The sequence below is a fragment of the Podarcis muralis genome, chromosome 18 (genome assembly GCF_964188315.1).
Source record: "Podarcis muralis chromosome 18, rPodMur119.hap1.1, whole genome shotgun sequence".
NCBI classification, from domain to species: Eukaryota; Metazoa; Chordata; class Lepidosauria; order Squamata; family Lacertidae; genus Podarcis; species Podarcis muralis.
Genome location: NC_135672.1, coordinates 6,686,665 through 6,712,932, shown reverse-complemented (window position 1 = coordinate 6,712,932; position 26,268 = coordinate 6,686,665). Strand labels below are relative to the sequence as shown.

The following is a 26,268-nucleotide window of genomic DNA, read 5'->3' as shown; positions in this document are numbered from 1 at the left end:
AAAGGAGCGGGAGCCTGGCAAGGGAGAGCCTTCCTCTTCTCCTCTCCTGCCTGCTTCACTTTCAGAGCCATAAATATTTTCAAAAAAGAGCCAAGACAGCCACCTCCACATTGGTTGGTTAACTTTAAATCTGTATGTGCAAATATGTGTCCCACCCCATTGTCTCTTCGGCCTCTCTGGCCTACAGCCACTGCCTCCAAATCTGTCTTGCCTGGGCATTCATTTTTCATCAATGGCTCTCATCCCTTCCTGTCTTTGGGACTGTGAGTTTGCTCCTCATACACACTGGTATCTTAGTCCCTTGTCTTTGCCCTCCATTTTGCCACCCTTATTTCCTACATGCCTCTGCCGCTACCTCCCATTATTCAAGTCTATTCGCAGCTCTTCCTGGACCTAAGTGTAGGCAAGGTTTTTCACTTTCTACTTAGGGGCTATTGTCTTCCAACCTTAGCAGGCAGTGCTTGTGCATATGCCATGTCCTCACAGCAGTTCAGTCACAACAAGAGGGGCTTGGAGATGTTGATGGGTGGCAGCCAGTGTTAGAAACTGATATATGAAAGCTAGGAGCATGGGTGCAACAACGGAATGTCTAGGCGTGCTTTTTTATAACTAGAAGACAAAGCTGAAAATGAATGAACTGCAGCTAAAATATTATGTTCATTTTCACATGGTCTAGCCCACCCCCCTAATATTCTTAAGAGGGTCTCTTCTCCAGTCTTCAGAGAGTAGCTGGAAGTGGGGAGGCCGAAAAGGCCCTCCTTTCCTTCCACTCTGCAGTTTTAATCTGAAATCTTAGGCCCAGAGCTCAGAAACTGCTTGTGCTAATGAAGTTCCTCGTCGTGAAATGTGCCTAGAACAATGGGAATTTTGAACACTGGTGGCAGCCAGTTTGGGGTATGTGGAATGCAATGCAATTCTGTTGGTACATCACCACCACCACCTCTTCCTTGTAACACTAAACTGATGGGTGTCTGGACTTTGTTTTTCAGTGCACGTGCCGGAAAGACATGGTGAAAATCTCTATGGATGTTTTTGTACGGGTCCTCCAACCTGACCGATACGAATTATGGAAGCAAGGGAAAGACATCACTGTTTTGGACCACATGAAACCTACGGCTCTAACCAGCCCAGAGCTAGAAACCTGGAATCAGACGAAGAATGCCCTGAAAGCAAAGATGCTGCGCAAGTAAGAGGGTCCTTTTGTGCCCACTTCTTGTCTGCTTAGAATGTCCAAAGTTGCTCTGGAGAGACCACAGGAGTCCTGATGTCACTGCTGAACTGTCAGAGAAGAAAAATAACATCTGCTTTGGAGGGCAGGCCCAAGCAGCGGCATAGCTAGCTGCTCGGGTGCCCAGTGTGGCGTGTGTGTCCTGCAGCCAGGGGCGGGGTGAGCTGCCCATGAGGGCGGGGCAAGCCAAGGCAGGGCGCTCTGCATGGAGCCTCTCCACAGCCTCCCCCTCAGCTGTAGGGCGGCTGAGGCGGTGGGCAGACACAAGCCCCACGCTGCTCGAAAAAGCAGCGCAGAGCTTGCAGGCAGTCCGCCCGCTGCCTCCCCCTCAGTAGAGATGCGTGGCTCAGGCATGCTGCAGGCCCCTCGGTGTGGCGCCCAGTGCCCCCCGCCTCACCTAGCTACCACTGGCGTAGGAAGGGAGGTGTGGTGGGTGCAGGAGTTACTTTTTTTTAAAAAAAAGTTGCCATTTTGTCACCCCCTTCAGTGATGACACCTGGGGCAGCCCGCACCCACTGCACCCCCTTTCCTGTGCCACTAGGCCAAAGGAGGAATATTGTGACACGACCTTACTAAACATGATCCTCTCTTGTGGGGAAGAGTTTTGTCCAATGGAGTCGCATAGATACAGTGATAGGGCATGCCCCCCTCTCCCCCCCCCCACCTGCTCAGCAAACCCAATATCTGCAAGAGTACCTGCTATTATTTGCTTTTTTTCTTTTGAATCATAGAATCTTAGAGCTGAAAGGGACCCCAAGGGGTCATCTAGTCCAACCCCCTGCAATGCAGGAATCTCAGCTAAAGAATCCATGACAGATGACCACCCAACCTCTGTTTAAAAACCACCACCTCTCGTGGGAGTCTGTTCCATTGTTCAAACAGCTCTTTCTGTCAGAAAGTTTTTCCAAATGTTTAGTTGGAATCTCCTTTCTTGCAACTTGAAGCCACTGGAATGCTGCCTTCAAAATTCTCCCTCCCACTTCCTGCTGACTTTCAACAGTAGTAGCTTTTTTGTGTCATAGAAAACACCCAACAAGTTTTGCAGTCTTTTGTGCCAACCTTTAAAATATCTACAATGATGGGCCTTTATATAAAATGGCTGTGTAATTCAACTTTTTTTCTGAACTAGATAGCATTTTTTGTGCATTTCTGCTTTTTGGAAGAGAACAAACCTTACCTGGGTGGGTTGCAGGCTAACACCTAATTTATGACAATAGAATGCTGCTTCCGTTGTTTTTAGTTTCCCCCCTCTCCATTCCAGTGTAAAAAATATAGTTCCTTATCGTACTCCCTCAAATCCTTTCATAATTTTGAAATATCCCTGTCAGGTCATTTAATGTTGACATGTCTGACTTGAGCTGCGCTCGCTTGCCCTTGCGTTTTAGATGGCTATCGAGTGTCAAGCTTATTTGCCACACTCAATTTATTATACCAGTCAGGATTCAGTTTCAGAATCCTAGTGCGGAGATCTTGATACAGCCAGGGCTGTCTGTATATTCTCCACTTCTGTACACTTTATGTTAGCACAGAGCGGACTTATCTGTCATAGAGTTTAATATCCTGAGAACATTTCCCTCCCAGTTTGAGTGTTCATTTTTGAAACAAGTTTCCAGCCCTTACTATTGCAGAAGAAGGCTTGGGATGCCTTTGTGCCTTTCTCCATTCCCCATTCCATTATTTCTTCCAATTGCTCCAGTGGTGGATTTCACTGCCCCTACTAAAAAACAGCTCAAAGGTCTTATGTCCTCTAAAGCTATTAAAAAAACCAAAACCAGTATGGGAGTTAGTTCTGTTTTTACTAGGATCGGTTTACATTTCTTCAATAGATTGTGACATACAGGGTACCTACATCTAGAAAGTGTCCTAATCTCTACTGAGATTCTCCATTTAAGCCTGGAACAGCTTGGAGAGTGCTTCACATACATGGTGCACTCAGTGCAGTAGAGGTCATAGGAGATGCAGTTCCCAGAGTTCTGGATACCTTGGATGAAACCTCCCTAGGAAGTACAGTGGTACCTTGAGTTACAAACGCTTCATTTTACAAACTCCGCTAACCTGGAAGAGTTACCTCGAGTTGAGAACTTTGCCCCAGGATGAGAACGGAAATCGTGTGCTGGTGGCGAAGCGGCAGCAAGAGGCCCCATTCGCAAGAACAGTTTCATATTAAGAACAGACCTCCGGAACGAATTAAGTTTGTAACTAGAGGTACCACTGTAATGTGAAGCAGGCAATGGCAGGGAGGACACCATCTGTACCAGGACGTGCACTAGGCCCCATCACACTTCAGAAGACTATGCAGTGTTGGTAATTTTGTGTGTGTGTGAGAGAGAGAGAATTTATGATAGTTGTCTGCTTAATTAGTCCTTTCATAAAGGATTCACGGCCTGACCTCTAAATGGTCACCACAGTGGAATAATGACTATTAGGTAAAGGTAAAGGGACCCCTGACCATTAGGTCCAGTCGTGACCGACTCTGGGGTTTCGGCGCTCATCTCGCTTTATTGGCCAAGGGAGCCGGCATACAGCTTCCGGGTCATGTGGCCAGCAGGACTAAGCCGCTCCTGGTGAACCAGAGCAGCGCACGGAAATGCTGTTTACCTTCCCGCTGGAGCGGTACCTATTTATCTACTTGCACTTTGACGTGCTTTCGAGCTGCTAGGTTGGCAGGAGCAGGGACCGAACAACGGGAGCTCACCCCGTCGCGGGGATTCGAACCGCCGACCTTCTGATTGGCAAGTCCTAGGCTCTGTGGTTTAACCCACAGTGCCACCCGCGTCCCTGATAATGACTATTAGTGAGGTGCAAATGTTATCCTCTCTCTTTTCTCCCCTCCTGCCCCACCCTCAACTTAATGCACTTTGCTCTCTTAGCCTTTCCTCCTCCTCATTATTTTGGGAGCTCTCTGTCATGTCATTTGTCAATTGTCAGCAGCAGCATTGCAGTGCTTGCTCTCTGTGGTCGTTATGCCTCATGAAGCAGCTTATGCTCTCAGTCCAGCTTCAAGTGTGCTCTGCATATATGTATGTCATGCTTCCATCACTTACCGCTGCAAATTATTTGCTAGCTAGCATAACCTCACAGGTATAATCACTTTTTACTTATTTTAATTTTTGCTTTTGTTTCTCCTGCTCCTTCCTGCATTCCTCACCCTCAACCCTCTCTTGCTTAAAAGTGTTTTATGGTTTTAAACCGAAATGCATTTTCTCTGCTCGGGCAGACTACCATGCTAGCAAGACCATTTTTCTGCTTGAAAACCTTGTTAACTCTAAATCAGCAACCCTATCATGTCTGCTCCTGGCAGAGTAGAGGATGGTTGGCTGAGGATCCAGTTTTCCAAGTTGCCTTTAATCGTCCCTTCCTCATCCTCTAGCAGGGCACACAGGCCCTACTGTCAGCTGAGCGTGACCTGCTGGGAACCAGGGCTGGAAAAATCCCAGCCACCTGGGTGTCTGGGCTGCCAAAAAAAGAGAGGAATTTTAACAGATTTTCCCTGCCCTGTGCAGACCTGGTGCCTGACAACTAGATATTGCAGGCTCCTAAAAAATGTGTGCTGGCACCTAAGAAATTTGCATTACTTTCCCATCTCTGCCAGGAGCCATTTGTCACACTGCCCTTGACTCTTATTTATCAAGCCTGTAGCTGATTTTGTCCCCAAATCTGCCTAACTTAGTGAAGCTGTTGGCTTGAAACATGGCTGCTATTTACATAACGGTTAATTGATTGTGGCTAAAGCTAATTGGTCAACAGAGTGGATTGTCAATAGAGAGCAGTGATCCCATTCCACAGACTTTCATTGGATTTGAAGGTTTTTATAAATGGTTTGCTCTGCCACAAGACATGAAACCAAGTGTGTGTGTGTGTGTGTGTCCTGCTCCACCCCCCACCCACCCCAAATCAAGCACGCTTTAGGAAGAAAGCAGTCTCTACATGAGGAAGTTTAGTGGTAACACTGTAGGGGAAGAACCAAATCCTTCTAGGAGTATGCTGCCCTTTCTAGAAAGCTGTGTTATAGAAACCATTGGTCAGTTTATCTTAGTACGGGCTACCCTAACTGGCATCACCTCTCCAGAGATTCAGGCAGAAGTCCTTTCCTAGCCTTACCTGGAAATGGTCAAGTACTTGCTCATTCACCATGTTATTTATAGCTCTTCTCCCTTACCTGCTTCTTATCTTTCACATCTGTATTCTGCCTAGTCCTAGATGATTAAGTCCTGCATTAGAATACTGGCCAAAACAGCTTTCCAAGGAGATCCAAAAAGTTACAGCAGCTGTGCTGGTTGGATCCAGAGGGAGGAAACCTCCAGGTGCACATACACACACACACAAAGTTCTTTATTGTCCAAGAGTGCCCCTGAGGGAGAGCTCTGTTAAAAATGCATTCGGCTCAGTAAAAACTTATTCTTGTATATTAGAGGGGTCCCCCTTCTTTCTCCTGCGGTTGGTTCTTTCCTGCAAAGCAGGACTGTGCCTTACCCCAGTTGGAGTTGTCCTGCAGGCAAGAGGGCATCCAGCAGGGGCTCAGGTCTCCGAGATCTATTTTACTTGTGACTTATTTCAAGGTGGCAACAACGGCCATGAGCAAGACCTTGAGCAGAGAAATAGGCTGTAGAGCAGAGCAAGAGTATTGTTATTGTTACTGTTATTGTTATTAAAATGTCTATACCACCCTTCACCTGAAGATCACAGGGCACTTTACAATCTGGGATAGGAAACCAGAAAAGACATGAAGGATTGTTTTGTTGCATTTGTGTTTATTATCTTGCCTTTTCTTCCCTGATGGGTTCCCAGCTGGTCACCTCCTCTCAGGCACTAACCAGATCTGGACCTGCTTAGCTTCCACAAGGCATCTTCATTGTGTGCCATGGATATGTTGAACTGTCTGGTCAGTGAGAGGCCAGACAGTGGAGGCTGAGCTGAAAACAGAAGAGTTTCTACCTTCGTATCATGTTAGTTTTTACAGAAAGGATATCTGTATGGCTTATCCGATTTGATGTCATGGATGTGGGAGAGGTTTGTCTTCCTCGGCTAAAGGATCCAGATATGATCCAAGTGTGCAGCTAGACAGAATACACTCCTGTTCACATCAAGAGGGTCAACATAGGAGTCATCCATGGGGTGCTGGACTTGTAGGTATTTTCAGCAGTCTATGAGAATGTCGGTAACTGGCAGTTCCTCAGGGTCTTGGCTAAGTGACCCCGTTTGTTCTCAGCAGTGGTGAGATTCTCAAGTAGCCTTGTTCACATTAGTTTTAGATAACATGAGTGTACAGACCTGGATTGTGATGCATAAGGCAGTGTAACTTTATGAAAGTGAAGCATGCAACTCCTGATTTCTACTTGTAGAGATGGGGTTAAACTAGCTGAAGTTTGCTCCAATTTTTTCTGCAAGCAATCCCCCCCCCCCCGTCACTAAAAATATAGCCTCCAAACATCTGGTTATTAATTGGGAGACTATGTCACTTCCCTTCTGAGGAAGCATTGCAACTTCTCCTGAATCTTAGTGAAACAAAATTCCAAGACTTGGGTTCCACTGGTGGGTTCCTGCTAACAAATTGTCTTGTAAGTGTGAAGTAAACTCACTTGGAGAGGGACCATATGGCTCAACTCTAGTCATTAGTAAGTCCTCTGCTAGTGCCTGCCTTTCTGGGTTTTTCTTCTTTTCTTTTTGGACGTAGAGCGTTTCTCTACCTAGCCCCCACATCACTTCCAACCGGTTGGGCTTGTTGCCTCATTAAAAGTTCCCGTTAGCTATGTTCTGCTGTGACAGAATTAATGTTGCCCGCCCCCACCACCGACAGGCTGTAAAAGGTGTGGAACTTGGGTGGTAGGTTTTGGGCTATTCAAAGTTGCCTTGAGTTGCTGTGTGCTATATTGGTAGTGGCTGAGAAGAGTGTGGAGAGGGGACCACAATATGTGGGGGGGCTCTTTCTTTCTTTCTTTCTTTCTTTCTTTCTTTCTTTCTTTCTTTCTTTTAAGCCATATCTGTTTGCTGAAACCAATGGCATGCAGGAGACCAGAGGCATGGGGACACTTAATGGGTTGAAAGCAACAGGAAGCAGCTTAATTAACAGAGATGTAGCTATTCATGCACACACATGCTCACACATATACATACACAGAGGTCGGAGAGAGAGTACAGTGGTACCTCAGGTTACATATGCTTCAGGTTACATACGCTTCAGGTTACAGACTCCGCTAACCCAGAAATAGTGCTTCAGGTTAAGAACTTTGCATCAGGATGAGAACAGAAATCGTGCTCCAGCGGCGCGGCAGCAGCAGGAGGCCCCATTAGCTAAAGTGGTGCTTCAGGTTAAGGACAGTTTCAGGTTAAGAACGGACCTCCGGAACGAATTAAGTACTTAACCTGAGGTACCACTGTATTTACAGACAGGTGTTGGTAATTTTTGTTTCTGTGCTTCAGAGAAGTTTTTTCAACTTTTTTTTTTTTTTAAATCCTTCAGAAAGATGTTTGTTACTAACACAGTTGTGTCGCCCCTTGGCTGTCATTTGTGTCTGCATGTAGGATGTTTGCTTTATCAGAAACACCGAGTAAAGGCAACATTGCTTCCTGCAAAAAGACTCAAAACCCACACAGTTTTGGCTGTATGAGGCAGCTGTTGTTGCACAAGGAGATAGAGAGGAAGGGAAGGGACATTTTATGAGCTCTGGGGATCCAGGACTACAACTGATACAACCATTTATTTATTTATTTATTTATTTATTTAAATTACAGAGAAAGAATAAATTCAAAATTACACCTGAATAAAGAAAAAGAAAAGAAAAGAAAGAAAAAATACAATAATAAAGGGGGGCGTGAATTAATGAGATACACAAATTTGTTCAAAGGATACAAACCATAATTTGAGTATTCTATACAAAAGGCTCCTAGAAAGAAATTACATTTATATTTCTTCTTCTCTTTCTTCCCTTACAATCACTTGCTTTCTGTTCCAGAAAACTTGTTTGAATCCCTGTTATGTTAGTTGACTTCCCTCTCTCTCTTTGCGGCTTCGACACTTCTCATTGGTTACCAACAATCTGTATTCCTTTATTCAAATCCATTTTTTCCCATTAGTTATGAAACTGATAATTTGGGGGCATTTTAAAAAAATTGCTTATAAAAAATATATACAGTACAAACATTCTTCCAGACTTTAATATCAGGATGTTCCATGCCTTTATTTCTTATCTTTATTCATCCCTTAATACAGGGATGTGGGGGACTGGACTATATTGGGGGCGGGGGGATGAACGAATTCCTATGCCCCACAAATAACCCAGAGATGCATTTTAAATAAAAGCACACATTCTACTCATGTAAAAACACTCTGATTCCCGGATCATCCGCGGGCCAGATTTAGAAGGCGATTGGGCCGGATCCAGACCATCGGCCTTAGTTTGCCTAAAATAAAGTGACTCCTGACCTTTAAGTCCAGTTGCGGACGACTCTGGGGTTGCGGCGCTCATCTCGCTTTACTGGCCAAGGGAGCCGGCGTACAGCTTCCAGGTCATGTGGCCAGCATGACTAGGCCTCTTCTGGCGAACCAGAGCAGTGCACTGAAACGCCATTTACCTTCCTGCCAGAGCGGTACCTATCTACTTGCACTTTGACGTGCTTTTGAACTGCTAGGTTGGCAGGAGCAGGGACCGAGCAACGGGAGCTCACCCCGTCACGGGGATTTGAATCGCCGACCTTCTGATCGGCAAATCCTAGGCTCTGTGGTTTAGACCACAGTGCCACCCTTGTCCTTTAGTTTGCCTACCCATGCCTTAATATGACCTGTTTTTCAGCCAAGATTGGGTCACCCTGTATCGTTGATTTGAAACCTATTCCATTCTGTCTTCATGTACACAGAAGGTGATTATACCTATTTACAAAGCTCCGCCCTCTCCATCTTCAGGCCTGTTGCTGAGACTGGTGGACTGAGCTGTGCATACACGGGGTCCTTCTGAGCACATTAGAATCCCCCCCCCCCTTTGTGCCCACTAAGGGTCTTCAAAAAGGTTTTCTTCATATGTTTGCTCTGACCTGTTGCCTGGCTCGTTACAATGTTAGCTATCCTGACCTCTCTTATGAAATGGTTGCAAGGATTTATAGAGTACCTGTGGCCCACTCAAATTGTGTCCAAGAATTGGCAGACGCAGCAATGGAGAAAGAGAAAGTGATATTTTATTGCTGAGCAATAATGACCCAGTGGAATGATTTCCAAAGACTGGGCCCCGAAGCCCTAGTGCAGTAAGGCTTTATACCTGAGTACATACACCCTAAAACATGACAAAATTGTATATAATTGCATATGGCAGCAAAAATCGAACCAATGAGCGCATACATAAGCCTTTCCCCTGACCATGTGAAGAATACTCCCCAACTTCTGCTTTCCTCAGATGGTACATCAGCCTGACCTTTTCCCCAATTTACAATAATAAAGAGGAAAAGAAACTTAATTTTGTCCGTTGATAATATGGATAACCCCCACACAACATTTGCTCCTGTCTAGAACATTGTGGTTAGCATTTTCCTGTTTTTAGCAGCTGAGGAGCTTGCCTGGACAGAGGAAAGTGCCAGCACATCAGATTTATTGCTTCCTACTGGTTCGAATCCACGTGACGGGGTGAGCTCCCGTTGCTCGGTCCCTGCTCCTGCCAACCTAGCAGTTCGAAAGCACGTCAAAGTGCAAGTAGATAAATAGGTACTGCTACGGCGGGAAGGTAAACGGCATTTCCGTGCGCTGCTCTGGTTCGCCAGAAGCGGCTTAGTCATACTGGCCACATGACCCAGAAGCTGTACGCCAGCTCCCTCGGCCAGTAAAGCGAGATGAGCGTGCAACCCCAGAGTCAGCCACGACTGGACCTAATGGTCAGGGGTCCCTTTACCTTTTACTATGTTAGCGAGACGTTGAGTACATTAGAAGAACAAGGGGGAGAGAAATGGGGCAGAGGTCATTTTTGGATTTCTAAAATCTAAGCATTTAGCTCTGCAGAAGCCTTAGTGATTCAAAATCAGATACATGGGTATATAAGAATCATCATAAAGATATATGGTTATATATGGATATATATGGATAGATGATTATATAGAAATCATAAGGGTAAAATTCATCCAGGTGATCCTGCTACAAAATTGCTTCCAAGCAATTGCTTTCCTTCCTCTGCCAGAGCCTTTCCATTCACGAGGCATTACCATTTCTTTCCCTTCCCAAATCCAGGGCTAACAGAAAACGAAGCCAATCCCGGAGGCATAAGACACAGGATCAAAAGTTGCTTGGGGATGCCATGGGGATGGAGCCTGCCTTGGATGAGGTGAAGGTGAAGGAGGAGCAGAGGAGAGTCCCAAGTTTGGATGAAGAGGACAAAAACAAAGCCTTGGATGGCAAAGAGGGTAAGGCTTATTGGACATTATAGAACTCTATATCATGAGCATCTAAGCTCTCATTAAAAATGTTTCTTGCCCCTCTAGATCAGGCTTACATTTTAGCACTCACCTGCTAGCCAGAGTCGACAAAGAATTGCCTGGTGGAGACAGGGACCGAGTGCTCTATCTCTCCCAGCGCAGAAATGTCACGAGCTGCTGGAAAAAGAGGCCTTGCTGTCTCTCTTCAGCAAGTGAGTAAATAGGACACTGGAGTTTTTGGAACACTTCATGAGCATAATGCCAACGGACTTTGTAAGCAAGCCTTGACTATGTTTATGCCCTACTTTTCAGCCAAGATTGCCTCCCAAAGCAACTTTAAATTAAATTCCACACAAAGATACAATATAATTAAGGATATGTTGGTGGGGGCAGGGGGGACCATTTCTTATGGCTCTTGGCAGTGGATATCACAGTCCAGGTGCCAGACTCTTCCTCTAGAGAGATATTGGTAGAAGGGGCCGCAAATGGACTCAGTGGCTCACTGATGGCAATGATCCCAACCCTCTCCCACTGATCTAGAGAATCTTCAAGATAGGACCACATGAAACCACCTTAAAACTGATGAAAACTGTTAGGGTACCTGACTGGGAATGGCCTTCAAGATCCTTCCCAGCTTTACGACACAAAATCCTGACTGTTTATGGGTGCAGACAGCTTGAATTGTTTCTGGTTGCCCTCTTCCTTCGCCCAGCAAGGGTACAAACCACAGAGCAGCTGGCTTAGCATTGTCCAAACCAGAATTCATGGGAGAAAGGAACTGCGAGTGTGGGTCTGGGGGTAATGCTAATCTCTGGGTTCATTTTCCCCTGGACTAAGGGGGAAGCAAGTGACGCGGGTGGCGCTGTGGGTAAAAGCCTCAGCGCCTAGGGCTTGCCAATCGAAAGGTCGGCGGTTCGAATCCCCGTGGCGGGGTGCGTTCCCGTTGTTCGGTCCCAGCGCCTGCCAACCTAGCAGTTCAAAAGCACTCCCGGGTGCAAGTAGATAAATAGGGACCGCTTACTAGCGGGAAGGTAAACAGCGTTTCCGTGTGCAGCTCTGGCTCGCCAGAGCAGCGATGTCACGCTGGCCACGTGACCCGGAAGTGTCTCCGGACAGCGCTGGCCCCCGGCCTCTTGAGTGAGATGGGCGCACAACCCTAGAGTCTGGCAAGACTGGCCCGTACGGGCAGGGGTACTTTTACCTTTACCTTTAAGAGGGAAGCAAAGAGGGTTTGCTTGAGCTGTGTGAACCAGCATACAGCTCGTGCACATCATGGTGAAAGCAAGCTGATCTTTGCTGCTTCCCAATTTTGCCCAAATGCAGCTAGTGAAGCCCTTCAGAATGACACCTTTGAGGCCCAAGGGGGCAATTTCTCCAGAATTCAGTTGTCAAATTCTCATTGGGCATTGTTGGTTCTTTTGGAGAGTACCAAGGCTTCTTTGCCAGAATGAAATCTATGCTTGCTGAAATATACCATCATTTACTACAGCCATTAAGAATTCAGCCTAAAATAGCTTTCTTGACAGGCCTTGGAAGTTTCTTCCAAAGCTGCTTAAGCTTTTCTAAAAGACATACATTTTTCTTCCGTACTTTGGAAAGGGTGGAATCTCTCCTCTGTATGGCTGCTACACCTTTCATTAGAACAAGGGAGGCTTGTGGAAGATTCCGAGGGGCGCAGTGTAATCAGCAGCAGCATTTATTTGTTTGCTTATATATCCTGCTTCTCTACGAACGGTACCCTGAGTGGCATGCAGCATAACCGCAAAACATATAATCAATAAGACTTATACTTATCAAACCTTTATTAGGCATTATACAAATAAAACCATAAAAGAGAAAATAAGATATAAAAGCCTTAAAATATATATAAAAAGGCAGCAGTTGGCTACATACATATATATATATATGCATATAGAGTCAGTGGTTTTCCTTGTTAACCTGCTCCTTGGAGAACTGCTACCAAAAACTCGGCTACCCCCGCCGTTACCCTTTGGTCAACGTCGGATAGGCAGAATCCTACACATTCACCTTGCTGGGGTTCCGGACCAGCCAAAAGAGGGGACAGCACGCGTTGACGGAGCGTACTGTACAATGGGCAATGAAAGAGAATATGCTCTACAGTGTCCGGGACATTCATAGAACATCTGCAGAATCTCTTGTTTCTAGGAATGTTTTGATATCTTCCCCTGACAAATGCTGCGGGAAAAACATTCAAACGGGCCAGCATAAAAGCCCTACGTTGGGCTGGGATTATTAATTTAGTGACGTAATTGGCTCTGCTATCTAAGATATTTAAATCATAGAATATGGGGGAGCAAATTTTGTTTACAGCTGCCATAATATTTTGTCTCTCGACATCCTTTAGTCTAGTTAGGATATTATGGAAAATGTATTGCTCATTAGAATTGTACAGGGGCTCCAGCTCGATGCCTAAAGATTCAATCTTTTTTTCGAGGTACTGATACCATCTTGATTTATAGGAGTCTTTGAGCAAATCAGCGAGCAGACTTGATGGAGGGCAGCGAAAGTGGCAGCGTAACCAGTACTTTATTGAGGTGGACCAGGCCCAATATTCCATTGTGTGTATGCCTATTTCTGCACACATTGTTTCATATTTGATCACAGCTGGGAGTCCAAGAATACGCCTCAGAAAGCTGGAGTGAATCTTTTTTAAATCACTGTTATATGCTTGGACCCATAGCGGGATTCCATAGAATATCTGGGATTGCACTTTTGTTTTGGAATATCTGATTGGCCGCAGGAATAAATTGATTGCCTTTCTGATAATAATCAATAAGAAAGCACAACACAATTTCTAAAAGCAATAATAAAGAGCATAATACAGCCAAAACTTAAAATCCCACTTGCAAGCTTCCTACAGGAACCTGGTTGGCCATTGTGAGAATAGGATGCGGGACTAGATTCACCTTCGCTCTTCTCCAGCTTCAGGCCCCTTCTCATATTCTTATGTTCTAACATCAGAAATCCCTCAGCTTGTAATTCCACTGTGTGGAAATGTAAGAAATTTGACAGGCGGGTTAAAAACTAGGTGGTGAGAAATATATATTACTCTGATTGGTCATAAGGGAGCATTAGTAGAAGGTGAAAAATTCTTAAATTCTTCATTTCCATTCTTAAATAAAATGACAGGAGGCTACAGTTTGCTTATGGCTACTGGGAGCAGGGTGTCTGAGCAGGACTTCCAGTATCAAAGCAGTGTCACTTCTTTATCCTGCACAGCCCTTTGCCATTCGTTATTTTTATTTCATTTATTAAATTGGTATACCGCCCTTCACCCACAGATCTCAGGGCAGCTCACAACATAAAAATGGCTAGCAGAAATAGAATAAGCTAGTTTGCGGTGGGGGCGGGCTTCAAGTTGTAGAACTTAGATTTCTCTCGCAAAGGCTCTGCTCCATTACTCCTCCGACTGTGGGTTGAGGGACATTAATGTGTTCTGAAAAACACATTTAATTAAAATTAAGTCTCCTGAGAACTCAGAGAAGAGGCTGCCTACTGCATCTCAACATGTTTCCCTGTTTTGCATTTCTTCTGTCCAAATAGCTTATGTTGAGTGGGGTGGGGAGACAATTTTTTTGTATGCCTTTATCAGAAGTGATTGGATCATCCAGTCATTCATGACACAGCAGAATTACCTGCACTTAGGGGAGGTATGGTCATAAGCAGAGCAGGTGGGCTTCTCTGAGAATGGATAACTATTAACTCCGTAGGAACTCAAAAGGTTAACCCTCTTTGACTGCAAGAGGGAAGCATGCCTTCAGTTTAATTTTTAATTTCAGAAAAGAAGTGTGCCTTTAGCAATCAAAGGTTTGGGGAATATTCCTCCTGTTCCACTCTTGCATGTGTGTAATGTGTTTGTGTTTAATAAAATACAGATTTTTTAGCTTCTTTGGGCACTTTTTGAAATGAAAAGGCAGGGTAAGAAAATTGTTTGCAAACATTGCACTGTAAAGGTAAAGGTAAAGGTACCCCTGCCCATACGGGCCAGTCTTGACAGACTCTAGGGTTGTGCGCCCATCTCACTCAAGAGGCCGGGAGCCAGCGCTGTCCGGAGACACTTCCGGGTCACGTGGCCAGCTTGACTAAGCCGCTTCTGGCGAGCCAGCGCAGCACACGGAAACGCCGTTTACCTTCCCGCTAGTAAGTGGTCCCTATTTATCTACTTGCACCTGGGGGTGCTTTCGAACTGCTAGGTTGGCAGGCGCTGGGACCGAGCGACAGGAGCGCACCCTGCCGCGGGGATTCGAACCGCCAACCTTTTGATCGGCAAGTCCTAGGCGCTGAGGCTTTAACCCACAGCGCCACCCGCGTCCCTTACACTGTACAACCCTGCTTTAATTGGGATCTGCCCATGTTTCTTTTTTCAGTAGCTTGATTCTGCAATAATTTTGTGCAGGAAAGCCAGGAATACAATATACACTGCTCCCAGTCCTTGTCGCTCCTAGATTTTGTTGGACCCATTTGTTTTACTCCTTAGGCAAGGAGCCACTGGTGTGCGGCAAAGGAGTTGCACAACCAGAGCAAGTGACTCCCTGCCGCTCCATCTTGAAAGAGCCAGCAGCACATTGAGCAGGACGTGCTTGGCTTCTGTACGAGCCCCAACAGTTACAGCATGGAATAAATGGCCTGAAAAATGCCGATGTCTCCTGGGGGGATGAGAGATAAGTGGCACAGGCAGAGCTGAGGAGCCTTGAGAAGAGAAGAGGGGAAGATGAATTGCTGTGTTCAAGATGAACAGCTTTTAAATTGGAGCTGAGCCCCGCTACTGGCAACTGCTTAACTGCCTGCATCGGTGGGATGGAGACTTTTCTTCCAGCCCTGTTACTGAAATTCTGACTTTGTGGCTGAGTAGCTTTTGATGCTACTTCTAGGATGTTGCTGTTATCAGCCTGGACTTACTGATTTTCTGTTGAAACCTTAGGAAGCCGTGCTTGTTTATTGTGAGCTCTGGAGTAGAGAGCCAGCCTTTTCTTCAGGCTCCCACTCAGACCTTATAAGTAAATGTGCAAAAAACAACAACCCTAAATTGTGTGAAGGAAATAGGTTTCAAGCAATTCATCTGTGAGTAGCGTCAGACAACTGCAGAGTATTTTTATGGCCCTCAAATACAGTTCTCATTCATGGAGATGGTTGCGTGTACAGTTGCCAGTCAATGAAATGTACAAAAATGAAGTGATGTGAATCCGCCCTTGGAAAAGAGTTACGAGTGCAGACTCCTCTCCAAAGCGTGCCTATGAACTGTTTCTTTTGTGAATCATTATATCTGCATCTCTTCACAATTAGGGCAGAGTCCCCTCTAGAAACAGAGAAAAGGAGACCTTGTGGATTCAGACCAAAAGCTCAACTCGTACTCCAGCATCTTGTTCCCCACAATGGCCCACTAGATGTTTCCAGAAAGCCCATAAGCAGGACACAAAGGCAAATTGCCTTCATGGGCCTGTTGTTGCTCTCAGCAGCTGGCATTCAGTGACATAATTGCCTCTGAACCTGAAGGGTGTATATAGCCATCTCAGATAGTAACCCTTGGCTGTTGACTAGATTGATTTAAGCTCTTCTGAGAGGGCAATGGACTCCTGCACGTGGAGCATGTGGCAACGGTACAGCATACTCCTGAATAACAACCTGACATGGGTCTGGCCTCAGGCAGCAGGCCTCTTTAAGGAAAAATATTGATCACCATCACCATACTTGTTAAGTGCCGAAAGACAGGAAGCATTGGACAAAGAACCCCGATTGCTGGCTAAAAAGGGCCAGCCCATGACTACTCCCCATCTTGCCTGCCCAGTGATTTTAGGATGGGGATTTTAGAAGGATCAGAACTGTTCCTTTGCTGAAGCAAGGTGTACCCCCCCCCACGCCGCCCATCCAGCAGAGGAGCAATCAGCTGGCGGACCACGCCTTGCTCAGGGAAGGGGACTGGTTCCCATTCAGCTCTTCCCCAGCCCTGCTCCTTTCAACCTCTTCAGCAGAGGTTGAAAGCAGCAGCTCAAGGCTGCTTGCAAAGAGCTTTGCAAGCCCCCCTGCTGCTGCTGCTTTCATCCTACCAAATCAGCTGTGAGGAAAGGTTACAGCATTTTGGGGGCTTCATAGTTTAGAGGGAAAGGTGTGTAAAAGGAAACATGATAGAGGCGTATAAAATTATGCATGGCATGGAGAAAGCGGATAGAGGAATGTTTTCTCCCTCTCACGACGACAGAACTGGTAGGCACCCCATGAAGCCGGAAGTTGGAAGATTCAGGACAAATTACATTTTCCACACAATGTGTAGTTGAACTGTGGAATTCGTCAACGAGGGCCACAAAAGTGGATGGCTTTAAAAGAGAATTAGATCCACAGAGGATAAGGCTTCTGAGTGCCAGATGTTGAGATCACTAGTGGGGAGATTGCCAGTGTGTTCAGGGGTAAGCGACCTGTTAATCACATGATGTCATAATGACATCAGATACCGGTAGTTGGCTTGCCAGAGGTATTGGGGAGATAAAAGGTCTGGTCCACCAGGTCAAAAAGCTTCCGCACCCCTGCTCTGAACCACTTGCCACCGACTGCTGCCAAAGCCACCTGTTTAGAAGTCAGTGAAGGACAGTGCATTGTAATTGCAGGAAGGGGGGGGCAGCTTCCACCCCCAACCCAACACGGAGTGTAAATGCAATCTTACATTTTGTGGCCAGGGAGAGATCCAATTTGACTTCTCATTTGATGCATTCATTTCTCTAAGGAAATTCTAAATTCCTTTCATGCAGTGCCTCAAAACCAGCTTTATCTTGAAGTATTGTTTACACAAATGCACCCCTGACTATTTTTGGCTAGATCTCATTAACTTTTCTTTATTTTATTTTTAAATAAATTGGTGTAAATAAGGCTCTTCAAATAACCGGCTTCTGGGAAATGTTGTGACACAGACTTCTGCCAGCAATAGGCTTCTGCAGGGGGAGTCTTAACAACTTCATCTAGCTCCAAGCTTACTCATTTCGCAGAGCCCCATGCTGTGCTTTGGCTTAGCTGATCCCCCTCCCCGGGCTTTGCAATGTGTTAAGCCCTGGCCTGTAGCCTTTGCTGGGCTTTAATGTCAGCATCTCAAGATTGGGAGGCGAGCTGTTAAATCTTCCTGATGGTGGTTACAGTTCCCCATTTCTCTTTGCCTTCCATCTCACTCCCCTTTGAGTACCCTATTCGTAAAGGAGAGTGACCTTTTATAGTTGTCCAGACATCTTGTAGGTGAAAAACAATCTCTCAAGAATCAAATTGTGTGTGTGTGCGTGTGTGTGTGTGCTGGAGGGGTTGGCTCTTTCTCGGTGGAACATCTATTATTTACTGTCCCTTGAATGGACTTGATAACTTTATTCATGAAGCTACTGGGGGAGGGGGAATAAAGTTCCATTAATTCACTGCAAATGCAATAAAGGCAGCAGTTTCGAGGCAGCTGCCATCATGACCCACTGGAGGGCTGGCAGAAATTTCAATTTGGGGGTGCATGTGTACTGGAATACTCGGAAAACAAAGTGGCAGTCGGGGGTAGGGAGTTCTCTTTTGTTTTATGGGTGGCCCTCTGTCTAGATGGGAAAATACTGAGGCATCTATCTGCCTAGTGAGTGTGCGTGCGATCTCAAAAGTGCACTCGTGAGTTGACAGTGGGGAGATAAAATGGATGGTGGTGGCTTCTGAGCCGGGTGGGGGCACTGGGCAGGAAAGAGATGAGAAGAGAGGACTGGGAGAAAAAGAAAAAAACGTATCACCGGCATTTTGTGATAGACCCCAGTTCAATGCCTGGCTTGATTCATGTCCTACGTTGCTGCCGCTGCTTTCAGAGACCTTGCAGGAGAAGCTGTTTGGCAGAGAAGTGATTTAGGGGTCTCTGTTCAATGCCTCATTTCCCAAGTTTTGTTGACTGCCCAGCGTGTAATGGCAGGGCTTATGTGTATGGAATGAACTTGAACCGAGTGTCTGACTGCTGGGCTTGAAGGCATCGGGGAGCCAAGACTCGTCTTTTGCCACAAAAGGAGCTCTTGCCTGTTCTTAGATCTTTTTTTAGAGTAGTAGACGAAACTGAACCCAGCAATCTGGAAACCACACAGGTTTGTTTTTAAAATAAAAATAAAAGATGGACTATGTTGAGTTTTATAACGTCTTCATGGTCACTTCTGAGGTTCACTCTTCATTCTCTCTGGCCTGACAATGAGCATTCTACTTTCTCATCAGGCCGTGTTTGCATTAACGGTTACTTCAGTTTGTGCCATCCCTTAATTCACATTAACTCCTGTTCTCTTCACACTGAGAGAGGAGATGAAAGTCATTGCAGGCTTTCGTTTAAAGCCTGCCTGTGTTCTTGAATCATTTGTACTGGAAGCACGTCTTCACATGACTTCACTGAATGTCACCTGTCTTGGGAACAGGTGAGGGATGTATTCTTCTACACAAGGAGCGTGTTGGCAGCACAGAGATGGAATTAAGAGTTTTAGCAGAAGCTCTGCTTTGTCTCCCTGCACCATCAGAGACTTCGGGAAAGAGGGTGATCTGGTGTGTTATATAAAATCCTGCGAATCTCAGCATTTTTAAAGGCAATTTTGACTGGTGTTGCATTTGTGGAACTTCAGCCCCAGAGAGATGTGACCAATTCTGCCCTGTTTTTCATCTAGATGCCAGGTTAAGACTTCCTGGGCCAGGTTCAGCTAGGTTCCCCCCACCCAAATCTCCCCAAATCTACTGGGGGGAGAACCCTCAGAACAGCACACTGAGAAAGGAGATACTGTTTTGTCTGCCAAGCAGAAATGCTTGCACTGGTGGAACAATCTTCTTAGTGTGGCATAGAATTCCACCCCCAGTGTTTGCCAAAGAGGTGGTTGAATTTAATTTTTGGTAGATTTAATGGGTGCTGTTTTGCTGGTATGCTTTAGTGAGGTTGTAATCCACCCTGAAATCAATTGTTGTGCAAAATTATTATCAATTTTCCAATTAAGCACCACCAGCATGCTGATTTTTTAAGGTGACATGGGTCTCGGTCTTAAAGCTGAGTATTTAAGATTAAATACTGGTTAGGGAATGTCTGATGATAATGAATTGTGAATCTAAGGCAGGGATCCTTCTGTACAGACTTTCTTGGGTGTTAAGATCAGCAGAAGTCCATTTGGGTAGTTTTACTGCCCTCAGAGGTTCAGGTGAAAGTGGCCTGGAAGAGGGAATTCTCTGTGGTAGTCCCCATGTTGTAAGATTCCTTCACTGCAGAGGTGTGTCTGATGATTTAAATGTACAGCTTTGGGCAAATGCTACACCCTGGTCTTTGACTCCTGAAATGTGTGTGTTCAGGACCCTCCCTATTCCTGTGGCTGGAACTTCTTGTAAATGTTTTAAATTATGAATTCTAAATCATCGTAACCTGGCATGGGAGCTGCTAGTGAAGGGCAGGTAATAATTACAGTTATGGGGTGAAAGGAAGAATTTAACGTGAGGCTTTGTTGTTGTGAGTTTGGCAGTAGCCTTGTTGGAACTGATCATCTTCTTTTGTCAAAAACAGGTGAATGCAAGCCAAAGACCCGAATCCCAAAAGTAAAAGGAGAAAGGAAGAAGAAGCAGCAGCACCCCCACCCCTTGCCCCAGCCACCTCAGCTCCCACTGCAACAACTTCTGCCTCCCCTGTTACTCCCACAGCCACCTTTGCTGAAGCAGCGGGAGGGGCAGCATCAGGTCCGTTCGGAGAAGGGGGGGCCTGAAGCCCAGTCCCCCAAGTCTGCATCAGTGGAAGAAAGCATCCCCCCAATGCCTGCCCTCGATGCCCTGCCCCCCGAAGCTCCTGGTGAGGAGGAAGGGTTGAAGCCACGCCGCATTATCCCAATGCTCTTTGTGGTTCCGCGGCCCAAAAAGACATCTTCAGAGAAGAAGCATGCCTCGTCCCAAGACGTGCTCGAGAGGTTCGTCACGCAAGAGCAGATGGCCCCGTTGGATCTTGGGGTGAAACATGAGAGCGGCGAGGGAGAAAACGCAGACGTGCCTGCTGAGCCTAGTAAATTGCAGGTAGTGTTGAGTGTGGTGGGGTCTACGTAATGAACATCTCGTAGTTAAGCAGCCAGGTCAGGGTGTAACAAGTTTCCCTAGGTCCTCATTTGAAATTCCTTGCACCTCCAAACATAGTGGACAAGGAAGCAGAAGCAGCCACCACATTCCAAACCTATCCTTGAAAAGTTGCATAGAGGCCGCTGCACCATAAACTCCTCAATTTCCCTATATGCCATGCTCCATGTCCACACTGGACTGCCTCCCTCTGATGACGCCCAGTGAAAGGCTTACATTTCAGAGCCCCTGAAATCTTTTGGGCAGCCCCTGTTTTCTGGGCCTCAAACACAGTGCCCTCCACTGTTTAACGTTGACCCTGGTTTCCTGTAAGAACCTGGTTGACCGATAAGGAAGTTCTAGGAGTGACAGTGCTGTGGGCTTCTAGTCTGTATATAGGATGTTTCAGGGGGCTGGTTTCCTTTCTTCCTGGTGTGTCATTGTTCTTCCTTCTGCCTCCTTCTCTGCTCATGTCACTCTGTCTTCCCTGCCCAGAGAGGTGTAGAATAGGTTTAGCCAATATTGGTTGAACTGTCAGTCCCTAGTAGGGATGACATGAAGGGATTCAGAGTGTTGACATGCTGCTTCCGGTATCGCCTGGGCTAGCACTCAGGTTGCTGGACAAACCCATCCTTCCACAAAGCACTCCTTTTTTTAACAAAAGAGGATTGATGCAGTGCTTGGTAATCCATGCTGCTGTCACTGCCAGTGCACTGTGGAAGCTAATGGTGCAGTTGTGCCTGCTGTGGATCGGTTGTGTGTCCTGTGTGTAATCAGCTTGTAGACCTGTGCTGGTGTGAGCAGAGTCCCAAGTCCAGGTGTAATGGTTCTAGGGGTTGCTTGTGCGTAAATCGGCGCCACCCTTGGTTGGTTGCCTTAGTGAACCCTTTCTGTCTGGACAGCCACGCGCCCGTGGCTGTCTCAATCGCTGGCAGAATCCGTTAGTGGGCGTTTCTTGAACTTCTTCCAGCAAAGAAGCTCTTTGACGCCTAGTCTTCGCCTACTCTCCCTGCGCGGAAGCCTTCTGCGCAGGGAGGGTGTGGGCATCGGAGGACCCGTGCTCTCCCCGCAGGTCCCCGGCGAGGAGTCATGGAGCCACCTCGCCGATTCCCCCATCTGCCCCCCTTCTCCACTGGTGCTACGCTGATTTCCTTCCCCAGAAGATGTGCTGCTTCTCTCCCTCCCGGGACGCTCTCCGGAATCCCTCTGGAGCCCTCCCTCTCCCTCTGGCTCTGATGGCAGTTCCCTGACACCAGGCTTCAAGATCTCTCTTTTCCCCTGCTCCAATCCCCCACATCCAGGATGATGAGACTTCCGTTGCCTGGTGCACAAGGCTGCTCTTCCCAAACAAATCCGGCAAAGATAAATGTTTTTGGAGAAATCCTCCGCTGCCTTATAGCATTCTTTTTTCTTTTTAAAGACAAATGCAAATCCACGCCTCCTTTGCAGCTCTGCAAGATAGGTCACTATTGGTTCCATTTCACTGGTGGGGAACAGAGTGCTTGTGTCTTCACAGTCAGCGCATAACAGAGGACAGACCTGAGCCCAGGGAGAAGCCAAACCTCCTTGTCACTGGAACAAGATGGGTTCTCTGATGAGATTGCCTTTTTGGATCATAACTTAGTCTTCTGATTGAAGATGCAGCATTGATAATCTGTTGATGCTTGGATTGTTTGTGAACACCATGTGTTTAGCTTGCCGGGCCAGGAAGATGATGACAGGAATGGCTTAGTGCTCGCCCATCCCCAAACACCTGATTATTTCTCAGAGACATTAATGCTGCTTTCCCCCTCAGATGAATCTGAACATGAAATAACCTCAACTGTGAGGACTAAGAATCACTCCCCCAGGTGACAAGGCAGGGAAGCTTAGTTGACCCTCATCCTTTCAGGCCATCTAGGTATTGGCAGGCTAGTACAAGCATTTTCGGGCTTGCTTGCAAGGCTTGCTTAGCATTGTTCTTCTTAGCTCTTGAGCACATCACATCCCTTCTGATGTGTTTTTTGCTATCTTGTGCTCCAGCCAAAGGAATGATCCCTGCCTCAGCCAGATAATTTACGCACACAGTTCAAAAAGTTGGACTGAGGGGAGGGACTTGATGCTTAGAAATTAAATGATGGCAAATAGGAAATTTGCTGTATCTATTTTTTCAGCCACACATGTGGTCTGTGTGCATTTGCACATAGTGAGAGGACAAAAAGGGCACCTTGTGGGCTTGTAGTCTGCAGTGTCCTGACAGAACTGCCCTGTTGTCGCATTTCCTCATGGTTTGTGTGTTACCCAGAGAGGAATTATACCAATTTTGAAACAGTGTGCTTTGAATCAAGTTCATCAGATTTTAATGTTCAGGGCCTACCCTCACTTTAAAAGGAGTTTGGGGTTTTGTATACTTAGTCAATCTGTCTACCCTTCTGTAAATCACCTAGTGGCTTTGTAAGTCTTGTGTTTTTGGAATTCCTTTTAAATTGGGCAGGCATTGAGTAGAGGTTTGACCTAGAGTTTGACTCTTGCCAAGTGGGAATTCCCCCAGTGATATCTCAGAATGCGGTATTGGAATTGGTGGCTACAGACAGTTTATCTGAAAGTGCAGTGTGATGTTGTCAGGCTTATAGGAGTTTGAAATGGCTTCTTGTTGAGACAAAGCCCCACCAGCTCACTGGGCAGACTCTTCTTTCTGTGTGCTTCTCATCTGACTCTGTCTCTGACCTGTTGTGTTTGGCCGGTGATACCACCTTCTTCTTCAGCCTTTAAGTGGCTCACTCAGTTGGCCTGCAAACTTTTTATTTATTTTATTACATGTACAGTGGTACCTCGCAAGACGAATGCCTCGCAAGACGGAAAACTCGCAAGACGAAAGGGTTTTCCGTTTTTTGAGCTGCTTCGCAAGACGATTTTCCCTATGGGCTTGCTTCGCAAGACGGAAACATCTTGCAAGTCTGTTTCCTTTTTCTTAACACCATTAATACAGTTGCGACTTGACTTCGAGGAGCAACTCATAGCACGCGGTGTGGTAGCCTTTTTTGAGGTTTCTGAAGACTTTGGTGATTTTTGAAGCTTTTCCAAAACTTTCCCGACACCGTGCTTCGCAAGACGAAAAAAATTGCAAGACGAAAAAACTCGTGGAACGAATTAATTTCGTCTGGCGAGGCACCACTGTATATTGCATCTTTCTTCCAAGGAGCTCAAGGTGGCAGACATGGTTCTTCCACTCCCATTTTAACCTCACAGCAGCCCTGTGAGGTAGGTTAAGCTAAGAGACCATAACTGGCCCAAAGTCACCCACAGAGCTTCACAACTTGAGTGGGGACTAGAATCCCAGGTCTTAGTCCAGTACGCTAACCACTACTCCACACTGGCTCTTGACATGACCACCACCCCTGCCTCATCCACCCCACATGCACCCATTATATTCCTCTCCAAGCAGAGAGATTTGCTTAATGACACTGTCATTTATGTTAATGTTATATTCTTTATATCACGTTGTTCCCTGAGTATAATATTTCCTCAGGGCCCAAGAGGAATGACCTTAATAAGGGGGCCATTGATAGGGAAGAATTTGTGCTTATAAGCAAAGAACCACTGTACCGTTGTTGAAGTGAGATAAGCTTGAAGCAAATCAGGCAGATCTCCAAAGCCCAAGAAATTTGGGGTGCTCTTGTTGTGTGTGTTGTCTGTTCCTCTGTCGAATTGTTTGTCTGTGTTGCATTGTGTGCCCTTTCGAACGCTGCATTCCTCCCTCAGCCCCTGGAACGTGAACAGGGTTGCCCAGATGAGTGTGGTGCAGTGTAAACTGAGTGGTTCAGGGTGTATTATTATTATTTTCTAATGTGGGGAGGTGGCCATTGCACATTCCAGTGTAAGTAACGCACCTTCACCTGTTGCAGGCAGTCCTACGCTCGGATGATATCACCTTGTGGCGGATCCCTAGAAGGGAGAGGCGGGAGTTGTTCAAGCGAGTTAGCGGCAAGCCAGCGAGATACGCTGCAGCTTTGTTCACCCGTATGGTCCCCCCGGATGAGCTGCGGAGGTGGCGAAGCACTGTTAGCTATCGCGGGGGCAGAGGGAAGCGTGCTCTGCCGCACAACGTGGTTGCCCGCTTGAGGCACCTTTTGTACAAGCAGTACTCGGACATAGTGGCGGCTGACTGGAGAAAAATCCGGTTGAAAATCAACAAGATCCTTTGGGCTTAACGGGGCCGCCTCTGGGTGCCTCTGCCCAGTCCTGAGTGGCGCTGGAATGCACTTGGCTCTTCATGGGAGTTCTCCATGGCTGGCTGCGCCAGACGCCTCCAAGAAATCAGACTGTGCTGCAACGTGTTAAGTGCCTGATGCCAAAGCAGAACTCTTCTTTGCCCGTGTTTGTGCTGCTGGCCAGCGCATGGGCGGAGCAGGTGCAATGTTTTACACTGTCTGGCTGTGAAGTGCCTGTGGCTTGTAGCCTGGCAATAAATGGTGGTGTTGCTGTTTTCATTTTCTTTCTTTCCTTGTGGTCTCTTTTGTCCCCCTTTGAGTTTTTAGGCTGGTATTCCGTGTCTGTTTGATGTAAGACCATCTGGCTGAGCATTAGAAACAAATGGAACCTATGCTTGGCAGCCCCAGGTGGTGATGGAGGGCAGCGCTTCTGATGTGGCAGGAGGGCCTGTGAACATACGGTTTTCCCTGGCATAAATACCCCATTGCTCTTTAAAGATGGGCATTTTTTTACTGTCAGAGTTTCTATCCCTTATTGGCCCATGCAGCTTTCCACTTTTTGCGCATGCTGGTGTCACAGGATTTCCTTAAAATTGCACTCCAAGAAGAAGAAGAAGAAGAAGAAGAAGAAGAAGAAGAAGAAGAAGAAGAAGAAGAAGAAGAAGAAGAAGAATGCATTAGTAGTATTATAAGAAGCTGGGGATAGCTAGGAGCAGAATAGGGGGGTGAGGGGGAAGTTTGGGCCTTGAACGAAACACACTTTGAAGGCTGCAATTATATTTTTGGGGTGATAGTGGAAGCAGGCTGAAAAAGTATCAGCTATCATAGAATAAGTCCCCCCATAGCCAAGAGCAGGGCTGCCATCTCAGGGGAGCATAGAGCTTGCAGTTCCACAGAGAAACAACATGTGGCTGAACTACTTGGGAACTCCTTGCTGGCAGACGTCGTTACTTCAGGGTAATGTCCCCAAAAAGGTAGAATGAGAGGTGTATTCCAGAAGAGCTCTTCCTCTCTGCTGCCAAGTGGTGAAGAGTTTTTATAAGAATGTGTAACTAGGAAATAACTGCAGGGCTGTCTTAGCTTGTAGTGAGTCCCCCCCCCCCCGAACCCAGAGCAGCAAATACTGAACCCCCTCCTGCAGTTCCCCTCCACACACTGTCCCAATTCTCAGAAGCAGAGAACAAAGGTGTTTGGATTTTCTCCCTAGCCAAGACATAAGAGCAGCACAGTTGTGTCTGAGCTGTATTGCTTCAGACTGCTCATGTGACTGAACCTTTGTAGGTGTGTGGAGGGACACACAGGCGCGCTCGCACACTGAGGAAACTAAAGGACACAACTGACTGAGCCATTACTTTCCACGGGTCTTTGTTCCATGGAACAAATCCCCAGTCCAGGTCG

The 26,268-nt window shown here is 46.4% G+C and overlaps 1 protein-coding gene across 3 annotated transcripts in view; it reads left to right on the top strand.

Moving 5' to 3' along the window:
* KDM4B (lysine demethylase 4B) overlaps window positions 1-26,268 on the top strand; it is a 192,848-nt gene that overhangs the window by 122,326 nt on the left and 44,254 nt on the right. For 2 of the 3 annotated variants that reach the window (XR_003704470.2, XM_028713805.2), the window contains exons 9-11: window positions 990-1,186; window positions 10,434-10,606; window positions 20,148-20,644. Coding sequence is in view for 2 of the 3 variants with exons in the window: in XM_028713805.2 (XP_028569638.2) it covers window positions 990-1,186; window positions 10,434-10,606; window positions 20,148-20,644 (867 nt within the window). In the remaining variant the exon portion in view is untranslated. Of the gene's footprint in view, window positions 1-989; window positions 1,187-10,433; window positions 10,607-20,147; window positions 20,645-24,564; window positions 25,150-26,268 lie in introns of those variants that run through there. The other variant, XM_028713806.2, reaches the window with a different exon arrangement.